This window comes from Cnephaeus nilssonii (assembly GCF_951640355.1).
Source record: "Cnephaeus nilssonii genome assembly, chromosome: 10".
Taxonomy (NCBI): Eukaryota; Metazoa; Chordata; class Mammalia; order Chiroptera; family Vespertilionidae; genus Cnephaeus; species Cnephaeus nilssonii.
In genome coordinates this window covers 55,861,533-55,875,161 of record NC_137081.1, presented here as the reverse complement: position 1 = coordinate 55,875,161, position 13,629 = coordinate 55,861,533, and the positions used below count along the sequence as shown (strand labels likewise).

General features: G+C 43.1%; 1 protein-coding gene across 4 annotated transcripts in view; it reads left to right on the top strand.

Moving 5' to 3' along the window:
* The window catches only part of TANC1 (tetratricopeptide repeat, ankyrin repeat and coiled-coil containing 1), a 177,315-nt gene that overhangs the window by 91,927 nt on the left and 71,759 nt on the right, over window positions 1-13,629 (top strand). For 2 of the 4 annotated variants that reach the window (XM_079782891.1, XM_079782893.1), the window contains exons 5-6: window positions 11,599-11,726; window positions 12,780-12,966. In XM_079782891.1, coding sequence (XP_079639017.1) covers window positions 11,599-11,726; window positions 12,780-12,966 — 315 coding nt within the window. Of the gene's footprint in view, window positions 1-11,595; window positions 11,727-12,779; window positions 12,967-13,629 lie in introns of all 4 variants that reach the window. The other 2 variants (XM_079782892.1, XM_079782890.1) reach the window with 1 other exon arrangement.

Sequence of the window (13,629 nt, the reverse complement as noted above, 5' to 3'; positions counted from 1 at the left end):
TTTTGAACTCTATGTCCAGTCGTTTGTTCTCCTTCATTTCTTTCATTTGGGATCTGTTTCCTTGCCTCCTCATTTTCACTGCTTCCCTGAGTTGGTTGGGTAGCTTTGTGTACTAGGTGTCCTATTGGTTCAACGGGTCAGCCTCCCAGTTACCTGAGGTGGATACTCTTGGTGTACCCCTTTGTGAACTGTGTGTACAGCCTTGTTGTAGTTAAGTCTTGATTGTTGTTGGTGTCACTGGGAGGAATTGACCTCCAGGCCAATTGGCTATGAGGACCCGCTGTGTCTATAACAGAAGAATTGCTGTGCTGGAGACACGTTTATGGGGCAGGACTTGTTCCAGTAGGGCTTTGGTGCTCACTGAGTCTGCCTCTTGAATGTGTCCCTTATGAGAGTGGTTGAAATCTGGTGTCATCTCACACCGACCACTAGATACACTAGTGTCTGGATCTCCAATGGGGTGCAGGTCAGCTACTGTCTGAGGCCCCCCAGCAGGAGCTACAGCAAGAACTACAGTTTTCTCCTCTTTGCTTGGGCGGTTTTGGAGCAGTCTGACTGGAGCTGCAGTTAATTTGGTTAAGCTGCCACAGAACAGGCCATTTATATGCAAAAGCCACTGTGTGGAGCCTGGGCGGGTTTGTAGAATGTGTGGGGCGGTTTCTCAGGGCGTCACTAGGCTAGGGCATGGCAAACAGCGATGGCTGCCAGCCAGCCGTCTCTGCCTTTCCGTGTTTCCAAGTCCCTGTGTCCCGCGCTCCAGCGCAGTAAACAATGATTGCTGGGCGCACCTCTGCAAAAAAGTCACTCTCACTTTCCGGCCCAATGGCCGAGAGTCCAGCTTCTCCCCATAGGCGTCTGGGTCCCCCGTGTGTCCCCAGAAACTGGATTTCAGAGTGATCGGGAGCTTGTCTCCCTTCGGGTTGAAAACAAGCCGCGTGCCCAGTCTCCCGCCACCAGCCCGATTCACGTGCCTCCGTACCTCAGCTTTTCAGCATTTGTGCTCCTTTCTCTTCTTAGTTGTAAATCTTCCACTCAGCCAGCTTTCCTGTGGTTCTGGGTGGTAGACGTTTTGTCTTTTAGTTGTATTTTTGAAATTGTTGTGCGAGGCGGCAGTTAGTTGTTTAACTTTGCCGCCATCTTGGTTCCTCTCCCAGATGAACATTTTTAATGCAAGCAATGAACCTGTTAAAAGTTTGAATTCATCTGGATACATCTTTAGGGAAAGACATTCTACTTTATTCAATGTTTTAATTTATTTTTGAAGAACAGCATTTTCTACTCCGGCAAGAAAGAGGGAATTAATAAGGTCCTCAAACAAAATACAATTCCTCTTTTCCTATCAAATGGCTCTGTCACACAGAATGAGTTCTCCACAAGTAAACCTTCTATCGTAAAGCAACATATTGTTTAGGGGGAAAAGGTCATTTACCCACAAAATAATACCTTTGCCTTAAGGGCAAGTAAAAAACCAGGTAAGTTAGAGGGGATTATTAAGTTATAATAGGATTCACAGCTGTGTTTCTTTAAATTAAGGGCAATGATAATCCATTTAGGTCTGCTTCAATCTGTCATTAGCTACTTGAGCAAGCTTTGATGGGGAGGGGTGAGAAAGTTTTAGTCTTATGAGTCATTGCTCGGTGAAGATCAATCTCAAAATATGATTAAACATTTTTTCTGGCAGTCTGGTTAGCAAGTAAAACTGACATACAAAACAGCAGAATCATTAAATGCCAAACTCTCTTATTGGGAGGTGTGGGTCTTTTTTGGATCTATGTTTAAGTTATTATCGATGCCTTATGTTTTTGGTTATTTTTTCAGGCATTTAAAAAGATGTAGAGAATGAAAAGATGTAAAGACTAATGACATTTGTCTACCCACTCCTTAAGTTAACAAATAAAACATAACTGCTTTCTCCTGATCTTATTCTTCTTCCTTTCCCAAGGGATAACCTAGATCCTGCTATTAATTTTCAGCTTCTTCTTAGAATGGTGATGGACTATTTGATGAATGGTCAAATAAAGTTTTATTAAATTAAAGTACAGAGAGGGGACACACCTGGTATGTGTGTGGTGAAGAGAGACTAGAGGTAGAATGTCCATTCATTCTCTACTTCCTTAAATAAATATTAATTACATTCCTATGCTGTGAAAAGCTCTATGTTGGATGCTATTTGAGATGGGTTATCAAGCATAGGTCTTTTCTTCACAGAGGCTTAGAGTCTGGTTGCGGATTAAAGGCCTGTGTACAGAGTGATTATAATGCGAGGGGGGAAGTAGTGTTGACTGATTCCAGCTGTGTGATGAATCGGGTGCACATGAAGGCACCAGGAAACACTTAATTGGTTGGACCTATGCCTTAAGATTTACCTGGCATAGGATGGAATGAGGCAGGAAGGAGGCTAGGATCAGAGAAAGGCTGTAAAGTGAGAAAATAAGATCTCAAATTAGAACAGGATCAGGGAAGAAGAGGTGATGAATAGGAAGATTCATGAGAAATTGCAAGGGCCAGGAGCTGTTAGAGACAAAGATGATGACTTCCAGGCTTTTTATTTACTTATTTTAAATCATTATTGTTGAAAGTATTATATGTGTCCCCCTTGTCCTCCCACTGACCTCTTCTAGCTCACCCCTGCCCACTTCCAGGCTTTGAGAGTACATTTAGAGCAATGGAGGAGAGGAAACCATCCATTTTAGTTTGAGTTCAGTTCCAGGTGGGTTTGAGGTGCTGGTAGAGCATTAGGTAAAAGTGTCCAATGAACAGTGGGAAAACCAAACTGGTGCTCAAGAAAGAGTTCAGGATGTCACCTGGGCAGCCATTTGTTTAGAGATCAGATATGTTAGACCTGTGGTTGGCAAACTGCGGCTCGCGAGCCACACGCGGCTCTTTGGCCCCTTGAGTGTGGCTCTTCCACAAAATACCACGGCCTGGGCGAGTCTATTTTGAAGAAGTGGTGTTAGAAGAAGTTTAAGTTTAAAAAATTTGGCTCTCAAAAGAAATTTTCAATCGTTGTACTGTTGATATTTGGCTCTGTTGACTAATGAGTTTGCCAACCACTGTGTTAGACCAAGGACAAGGTCATTGAGAGAAGAGGACTGAGGAGCACCAGCAAAGGGACAGGAGAAGACCCCGTGAGACCTCATATATCCTGGAACCATGGATTTTCCCTCTTGTGTGTCTTTTATGGTGGTTGCCACTTGCCCCTTGCAGGACAGTATTTGTAAGGTCAAAATATACAGGAATAACGAAAGAGGAGGTGGACTGTTCTAAACACCAATTACTGTGCTTAATAGGGATGTTTGAGGAGAGTTATGAAGGCGAATGAGTTTGAGTTGTAGGTAGGTGATAAGGAAGTGGAATTTGTGGGGAATGACCCCTGTTTTTATCTCAAGGGGTTGAGAAGGTAAGGGAAGATGAGAGGTCAGTTATTAGGGTGAGGAGTGTGTGAGAGTATGGCTTATTCATTTTTTAAAATATATTTTTATTGATTTCAGAGTAGAAAGGAGAGGGAGGGAGGGAGGGAGAGAGAGAGAGAGAGAGAGAGAGAGAGAGAGAGAGAGAGAGAGAGAAACATTAATGATGAGAGAGAATCATTCACTGGCTGCCTCCTGCATGCCACTGGGGATCGAGCCCGAAACCCGGGTATATGTTCTGACTGGGAATAGAACCGTGACCTCCTGATCCATAGGTTGAAGCACACTGCCTGGGACAGCTTATTCATTTATTTTTAAGAAAAGGGAGAATATAATACAATTGGACACTTAAGGCAGAGGTTCTCAAAGTGTGTGTAGGCTGTGGACTTCTAGGTGTTACTTGTAGGGATCCCTAAGATCGAAACTCTTTTCATAATAACACTAAGAAGGTATTCCCATTTCTCTTGCAAGATTTGCACTGCTGGTGTGAAGAATCATTGGTAAAACTTCTGATTCCTTAGTTCATGCCAAGGTAGGGGCAACCTGCTATTTTAGGTCCCCACAGGATGTTTTCCACCACCACTCACTTGCATCAAAAATAATTCACTGAAGAATGTCTTGATGAAAGACTAAAAATAATGAATGTTATTAAATCTTGACCCTTGAGTACTCATCTTTTTGATATTCTGTGCGGATGAAATGAGGTCTGCAGAAAGCACTTCTGCCTGCTGGAAGAGGCTGGTTGTCCCCCAGAAAAGCACTGGTGTGACTGCATTGCAAGCTGAACAGTCTTGTTTTTTGTTTTTTTGTTTTTTTTTCTTTAAATGGGCCATCGGTTTTATTTGAAAGAATGACCAACAAACCATGCTTATTCGGAATCTGGTATTTGACAGCCATTTTCTCTAATAGGCACAAAATGAATATCTAGACTAATAAAAGGGTAATATGCTAATTAGACCGGATGTCTGACTTCCTTCCGGACAAAGCCACAGTGGCGGAGCCGAGGCAGAGGCAGTTAGGAGCGATCAGGCCGGCAGGGGAGCAAGTAGTTAGAGGTGAGATCAGGCCGGCATGGGGGAGCAGTTAGGGGACAGTCAGGCTGGCAGGGGAGGGCAGTTGGGGGTGAGATCAGGCCGGCAGGGGAGGGCAGTTGGGGCAATCAGGCCGGCAGGGGAGTGGTTAGGGGGCGATCAGGCAGGCAGGCAGAGGTAGTTAGGGGCAATCAGGAAGGCAGGCAGGCGAGCAGTTGGGAGCCAGCAGTTTTGGATTGTGAGAGGGATGTCTGACTGCCCTTTTAGGCCCGATCCAGTCTGCATTCCCACCAGCAGTGCAAGAGGGTTCCTTTTTCTCTACATCCTCACCAGCACTTGTCGTTTGTTGATTTGTTGATGATAGCCATTCTGACAGGTGTGAGATGATACCTATTGTTGTTTTGATTTGCATCTCTCAGATGATTAGTGACTTTGAGCATGTTTTCATATGTCTCTTGGCCTTCTACATATCCTCTTTCAAAAAGTGTCTATATAGGACCTTTGCCCATTTTTTGACTGGATTGTTTATCTTCCTTTTGTTAATTTGTATGAGTTCTCTGTAAATTTTGGAGATTAAACCCTTATCTGAAATAGCATTGGCAAATTTGTTCTCCCATGCAGTGGTCTTTCTTGTTGTTTTGTTGATGGTTTCTTTTGCTGTACAGAAGCTTTTTATTTTGATGCAGTCCCATTTGTTTATTTTCTCCTTAGTTTCCATTGCCCTAGGAGCAGTATCGGTAAAGATACTGCTACAACATTTCTGATATTTTGCTGCCTATGGAAACTTCTAAGATTTTTATGGTTTCCGGTCTTACATTTAAGTCCTTTAGCCATTTTGAGTTTGTTTTTGTGTATGGTGTAAGTTGGTGATCTAGTTTCATTTTTTTGCATGTATCTGACCAAATTTCCCAGCACCATTTATTGAAGAGACTGTCTTGACTCCATTGTATGCTCTTGCCTCCTTTGGCAAATATTAATTGAGCATAATGGCTTGGATCTATTTCTGGGTTCTCTGTTCTGTTCCATTGGTCTATATTTCTGTCCTTGTGCTAGTACCAGGCAGTTTTGAAAACCGCGGCTTGGTAATACAGCTTAATATCTGGTATTGTGATTCCCTCCAACTTTGGTCTTCTTTCTCAGGATTGCTGTGGCTATTTGGGGTCTTTTTTTTTATTCCAGATGAATTTTTGGAGAGTTTGTTCTAGGTCTGTGAAATATGCCATTGGTACTTTAATGGGGATTGCATTGAATCTATAGATTACTTTGGGTAGTATGGACATTTTAATGATGATGATTCTACCAATCCATGAACACAGTATGTTCTTCCATATGTTTATGTCTTCTTCTTTCTCTTTTTTCAACGTCCTGTAGTTTTCAGAGTATAGGTCTTTTACATCCTTAATTAAGTTTATTCCTAGGTATCTTAATTTTTTTTGGTGCAATGGTAAACGGGATTTTTTTTATTTTTATTTTTGTTTCTCTTTCTGTGAGTTCATTATTGGTGTATAAAAAAAGCCATAGATTTCTGGGTGTTAATTTTTGTATCCTGCTACATTGCCGAATTCCTTTAACAAGTCTAGCAATTTTTTGATGGAGTCTTTGGGGTTTTCTATGTGCAGTATCATGTCATCTGAGAATAATGACAGTTTTACTTATTTTTTTTCTAATTTGGATGCCTTTTGTTTCTCTTTCTTGTCTGATTGCTATGGCTAGCACTTCCAATACTAGATCGAATAGGAGTGGTTAAAGTGGGCATCCCTGTCTTGTTCCTGTTCTTACGGGAAATGAATTTAGTTTTTGCCCATTGAGTATGATGTTGGCTGTAGGTTTGTCATATAAAGCTTTTATTATGTTGAGGTATGATCCCTCTATACCCACTTTGCTGAGAGTTCTTATCAAGAAAGGGTGTTGGATTTTGTCAAATGCTTTTTTTTGCATTGATTGATATGATTATGTGATTTTTGTCTCTCAATTTATTTACTATAACTTTTTAATTGAAGTCTGTGGTGATATTAATGAATGGGATTCTTTTGGTATTGTGTAATAAAATCCATCAACATTTGTAAAACCAGATCTACAAAACCAGTATTTTTTAAATGACCCAAAGCATGATGTTACAAAATTTTGCATGGGTAAAAATTCATTTGAAGCATAAAACAGACTGTTGGATTTTACTGTAACAGAGTACAAAAAGTTCATTGCTATGGATTCCGAATCAACATTGGTACTAACCTTTAAGAAATAACTACTTGTCAAGTTTTAATGAGATATCAAAGAATATGTATAATTAACTAAAAAGGTTTCTCCCTTTCCCAACTACATATCTGTCTGAGGCCACAATTATTCACATATTTCAACTAAAAGAATATATCATAGTAGATTGAATGTAGAAGCAGACATTAAAATCTAGCTGTCTTCTATTAAATGAGACATTAAAAAGATTGGCACAAATGTAAAATAATACCCTTTTTAATTAACTTTTAAAATGAAAAATAGTTATTTTTTAAGTTGTAATGTTTATTAACTTTAAATTCATTAACATGCATTTTTAAATTATTATTATCATTCTTTAAATATATTTTTATTGATTTCAGAGGGGCAGAGAGATAGAAACATCAGTGATGAGAGGGAATCATTGATAGGCTGTTTCCTGCACGCCCCCCACAGTGGATCAAGCCCAAAACCCAGTCATGTGCCCAGACCGGGAATCGAACCTTTACCTCCTGGTTCACAGGTTGATACTCAACCACTGAGCCATGCCGTCCGGGCTTAAATTATTATTTTTTTATTCCTAATATGTAAAACATAAATATTTATAATCCACATAAGCCAAAGCTCTTTGGAGTCCTCAATTTTTAAGAATGAGCACTGACACCAAAGTGTTTGGTTATCTAGACTTGAGTAGCTGAGGACTTTAGAAATAAGAGGCAGGGTGAATGAAGAGAAAAAGTCTAATTCAGGATACATTTTGAAAGAAGAATGTTAAGATTTGGTGATAATTCAATAGGGGGTGGATGAGATAAAAAGCTTAATAGTAACTTGTATGTTAACTATGTTTTTTTAAATTAGAGTCTAGAAACCAACAGAACCAGTGCAGGTTCATGGGTGGATACGCCTCTATAAATCCTGTTTTGGGGGATCCAAGGAGGGGGGCATGGTTGATGGCTTAGGAGAAGGAGCAGCTAGAAAGAACAGGCAAATGCTGGTAGGTAAAGGGCACGAAGACCAGATGTTGGGCAAGGAGCAGGTCAGAGATATGCAGAAGCAGAGGAAGGGCTTTAACATCAATCAAAACCATGTTTCATTTATCAGACGATTCAGAAATATTGCCTTGGAAGCTGATATTAAAGATCCTGCACCTAGTAAGTGGCTGGACATTGTCTGTAATGCCCAGAGCTCAGTAGAATTTGAGGAGGATGAGAGTGGAGAGGAGGCTTCTCTTGATGGGATGATCTTTGGTAATCTCCAGGGACCTTCACAGTTCTGACAGTCTGGCTTTAAGAAGATGGGAAATGAATGCAGTAAGTGTGGGCCAAGTTGGAACAGTTTGATAATCAGAAAAAAAGGAGGGAATTTGTTCTTCTGAGGGAATGGTGAGTTCAGAAAATAGTTATATAAGACAGAAAAAATATAAACAGAGCTGTTTTTTTAGGTAAGAGAAATGTAGTCACATTAAATATAGATATGAGTTCATGGAACCTGAAAATTATATGTTAGTAAAAAAGGGGGGCTCTTGGTGTTAAAATTGCTAAGACAAATGACCAACTTCGATACAGCATCTTATCTCAAAGATGTTTGGTTTATAAGGTGTTGCCCACATTTTTTTGAGCCTTACCAACATATAAGAAGTAGCTTTTGGCTACTTCCCTGGTGAGGAAATTAAAGAGGTTAACACTGTAAAGGGTCCAGAATAGCTTTAATGTGGAAAAGACCTTTTCTCTGAGACCTCCCTCCTCCGCGGGGGAGGGCGAGGGAATGACTATCAAGGGCACAAATAGGTTTGGAGTTACAGTGGCGGTAACTGGGGAGCCAGTCAGTTTATGGACTACACACCTGAATGTCCCTGCCCCGGACACGGTCCAACAGGTGTGAATAGCTAAAAAGAGGCAGACAGGAAGTGATCCAAGAAATTCCCTTTGCCCTTCTCCACATGATATTCCACAATGATATGATCTTTGAGGATTCTTTGAAAGTGTTGGGCGTAATATCACTCTCCATTTGCCTAATGGATTCCTAAGGAGTAAAGCAAATTATTCTCTCAACTCCAAATACAGCCATTGTAAATTCTCTGGATATTTAAATCTGTGAGATGTAAAGCATTGTTAAGAGATGAGGTCTTTCTCTCATCCCTTAATCCCACTGGTATTGGGTACATTACAGCCATTATTGATCAGTGATTTAATATTAACTGCACAGATGAAAAGAAACTTTAGAGTATCCCAGTGGATTTTGGTTTGGAGGGTCATTTTGAAGTAAGAATTCGCTTAAAGAAAATCCTCTCTGGCTGTTCAGATCTCAGGATTTGGTGATCAACTATGGAGGCAGAAATGCTTTTCCATTTCATAGTCAAGTGCATCAAAGTGAGTTCCCAAGCAGCTCATCTCTTCCAAATTGTCATTGTCACACTTTACCCGGGTGTCCTTCTTCCAGAATGAAAAGTTCAGTGAGAGAAGGCTTTGTGAGCTAGGGAAGGAAAGATGCAGACGGCTTGATGTGGATTGAGGAATTCAGACTGAAGGGAACTTCTGAGGTGGGGGGGAGGTCATTGGGATGACATTGTAGAAGAGAGTAATTTCAAAGGATAGTTGGGAAGCTTTCAGAAGAAAAATAATCGCAGTTTCTTAATGAATGCAAAAACTGAGATAATGTCTGACCATTCATTTCAAACCTCAGTAGGTTTTAGAACTTGGGTAGAAGCAAAGTCCAGGTTGAACAGTTTCGAGAACAAGTTAATCGTACATTTGGGTGTCTTGTCAATTCAGGCAGAAAGCCTGGAATTGCCACTGCTCCCCAGCTTGTAAGGGGGAGGTTTGGATGACTACTTGTCTGATAGTCTGGGCCGTGTGTCTGCAGATGCAGTGCGGAGGCAGCAGTGACTGGGCCAGGGGCACCCCTGTTCCCTGCAGGACCTACACAGCTGCAGGGTCTGGGAGCGAGCCCCAAGTGAGCCGTAGGCTTTGTCTTCAGGGTGAATTTTGTGGCGGCCAAGCCTGTGCAGCTGCTCTCCCTGCCTCCACAGCAGCTGCCAACTGGGAGTCGTTTCTGGCTCTTTCCCCAGAGTGTTTCAGGTTGAACTGGAAGCTAGACATTCTGGGGCACAGTCACACTTGGGTAGCAATATAGAGATTGTTTCGAAAGGAAAGGGGGGCGTGGAGCAGAGAAACTGCTGGGTTCTGCCCCTTGACCCACTTCTTCTTCTTTTCATGGGCATCCTGTTTTTTTCCTCTGGTCCAGCTGCCACCTAAGATAAAGCAGCCGCCCTGCCTGAGCCCTGGGCAATGAGGGTGGGACTGATCCTGTTCTGAAGTGGTTCAGCCCTTGGGTGTGCCTGGGTTGTGCCCATTTGGTTTGGTTCCTGCCTTCCTCACCCAGATGCCTGTGTACCTTGAGAATCAAAACGTGGTTGAGATGTCTGATGGGAAGGGGCCTCTCTAGAGTGGCTGAGGGTGTGGCTGACTGCCCCTCGGGTGGCTCCCTTAACCCTGTTGGCTTGGGCCCACTTCCCCTTCTTGTTATGAGTTTGACTCCAATGATCCGGGGCTCTCTTAGCCCAGGCAATGAAGCCTGGGTTATTTTACCCCTAGTTTTCTCGAGCAACTACTAGTAAAAAACATCCACGTTGGTAAACAGTTCTTCTTCCCACCCCAAGCATTGGAAGCCTTTGAGAGGACGCAGGGGGTGGGTGCTTCTCCTTCGTGTGAGTGAGGGTAATACAGGTGGTGCTCTCAGCTCTGCTTATTATGATTTTCGAGATTCCCAACAAAAGGCAGTCAGCATTGAACTTTGGTGCCGATATTACAACTCAAAGGTAACGTTGCTATTTTGTTCTTCCCTTATTGTATTTTTCTAAGACCTGTTATCTCTTATCTGCAGATTTACACATCTAGGGAAAATTGGTTCATGAATGTACAGCTCTAGACAATTTAGCAGAATGAACAAAACATTAAGATGAGAGACTGTTACAAGTTGCATATTGTTCTTAAGCTCTAACTTCAGTAAGCAGTTTGCTTTCTACATTATTTCATTCCCTGATGGATGCTGATTTTAAAATGTAAGAGAGGTGTGAGAATTAATGTGACTATCATTTTGTCAACCATAATTAAGTAATTAGGCTTCTGGATACAAGCTTAACCTACAGCTCAGCATTTACATCAAACCCAACGATAAACATTTCTGAAGTGCAAAAACCAAGACGACCAGCCTTAGATCAGATAAGAAAGGAAAGTTTTCCGAGCATACCCTGCAACATTCAGGTAAAGGTGCTTCTAGCTTTAATATGGAGTATGTTGAGAACACAGCCCGATTTTTCCACATTTGGATGGACCATAAGGTGTATTATTGGATCCTGTCTCTTGGGACACATTTCACTGGGATTTAAAAATCTTGGTTTCAACTTGGACTTCTGGTGATTAGCCCTTGAGTTGGAATCCTGGATGTCTGTCACTGCTGCAGGGTTAGGGTTAGGGTTACGGTTACGGTTAGGGTTCTGCAGAGCAAATTTCCACCGAAGTGGTCCTGCCCCCACCTTGCCAGCATGCCTGTTGCGTGTTACTTTATTTCAGTCTTCTGTGGGCATTGGCCACACTGCTCTTAAAAGAGGAAGATGAAGGCCTTTTTCTGCTTTTGGTGTCTGACGTGCCCGTTTTTCACATGACATGGAACTAAGAATAGCTTTCAGATAATAACACTGGGTTCTTCTGATTCAGGTCAAGTATTTCACCCTTTGCCCTTGGAGTTTCTCTTTTCCTCTTTTCCTAACGTGTCACAGCCTCTTAATGAGCATGCATTGCCTGAGGACAGGCAACAGTGTCAAACTTCGTGCATTTTATAAAAATACACAAGAGCACCAGACAGGCAGCTGTGGTGCCAGCTCCCCAGATGTGATAGTGAAACTCCCCAGAGGGCATCTTCATTGTTTTCTTTCTTTGTTCCAGAAGCAAAGGCCGATAATGAACCGAGCTGTTCGCCGGCAGCTCAAGAACTGTTGACAAGGCTGGGATTTTTACTGGGAGAAGGGATCCCAAGTGCCACACACATAACCATTGAAGAAAAAAATGAAACCATGGTAATGCCCGAGGAGCCCACTGCATCCCATACCTGCCCAGAGGATGAATGAAGGGACAGCCGTCTTCTCCCACCTGGAGGGCGGAAGTCACTGTTTAGTCAAATGAGTTTGGGCTGTTGTGTGTATTGAAATGTATTGCAACTTCTTGTGGGTTTTTGCAGGGGGCGGGCGGGAGAGGGGGAGGGGGAGATGCAGGAGGGTGCAGAACTTAAGAAAATGTCCACATTAACCTTCCGCAGTCACCACCTGGAGAAGAGTGGCTAAATGAATCCAAGTGGCTGAGAGGATTCCTCAGTAATGACGCTCCTTTTATCTTTATAGCCCCATTCTTCTCATGTGGCTGCTTTGGTATATGCTTTCCTGTGCCTTTTTTTTTTTTTTTTTTTAGCACTTGAGATTTTGGAGGGTCAGCGGGGTGAGGAAAAGATTTATAGGAGATGAGGCAGAGACAAAATGAGATGAAACCAAGTGGTTCATCTACCAGAGAGCACTCCCCATCCCGGGGCATGGCAGCCTGCCACTTCTGAGCGGAGATGTGTCCGCTGAATAGCAATGAGGGCCGGCGCTGCTGCCCCTGCCAGGGTCTCTGCATGGGCGTCATGCCTCGGATGAGATCGCACTGGCCACCAGTCTCCCTCCCCCTGCCCCCGAGCCCATAAATCTCCAGGAATTGAAGCGGGTTGCGGCGCCCGTGAAACATGACAAACACAGAGTTCCCAGATTTTCCGTACAGAGGTCAGAGGACCCATTTGTCTTCTGCAGACTTGAAATGAGAGGAAGTCGGCCTGTTTGCTATTTCTGTTTTCCAAACGTGCGTTCCCACTCAATTATTTCTGAGAGTGCCCTTGCCATAAAAAAAAAAAAAAATCAGAACAAGGATGTTTTCCTTAAACTTTCGGAGACCTATGTATAGTTAGTAAGCTCCCAAGATTTTAAAAACTGTTTTCCACTTTCCTGTTTTTCTTGTGGTTGTTTTAGCATCAAAAGCAAAAGCATGTGTCGAAGCGTCCTGTGTGAGCCCTGCTAACTTACCTCCTTCCGTTCGTCTTACAGTGCACAGCTCTGAGCCAAGGCATCAGTCCTTGCTCCACACTAACAAGCAGCACCGCATCTCCTAGCACCGATAGCCCCTGCTCAACCTTGAATAGCTGTGTCAGCAAGACGGCAGCCAACAAAAGTCCCTGTGAGACCATTAGCAGCCCTAGTTCCACCCTGGAGAGCAAGGACAGTGGAATTATAGGTAAGAAGCACACTGCTCGGTAATGTAATGGCTCAATGCACGTCAGCCGGAGCGTTCATGCACCGGGCTCTTCCTGAGAGGGGTTAGCACGCTCTGTGAAGGTCGGTCTGTCAGGGCCCGCCCTCTTCTTTGCAGACAGCACTGGCTCTGTGCACAGCCGACAGAATGAAGCATCGGCTTTTACATTCCTTGGCGTTTCTTTTATCACGCTGGGCTCATCTGGGTAAAAAATTTTCCGGATTGGATCTCGCCGGTGGAGTTCCAAGAATCTGCCCTCCTCACCAATGAGTTGCATTTGTTGGAGGTTGGGTTCCATCCGGATGCAGCAGGGCAGTGAAATCCAGGCATATCTCGAAGTCTCCCCAGTCCAATCTCAAGGTCACTCACGTCCCTACGTATTTCCAGGCGTTTGTTCTTTAGTTTCTCATAATGGGATTTGAGGCCAGGATTTTCTGAGAGTGGCTCCCCCTGGTTTATTCCCTCCACACTTTCATAGTAGGCATGCTTGTCCTGACGTGAGGGTCAGGAGACACGGATTGTAGTCCTGACTCAGGCTGCTCAGCTGCCTGACTTGAGCAACGTTGAATTGAGCTCTTTGCACATCTCTTTCCTCTCTAAAATGAAGCATTCTGATTAGTTTAGTAGATTCTGGTCCCAGGTGCG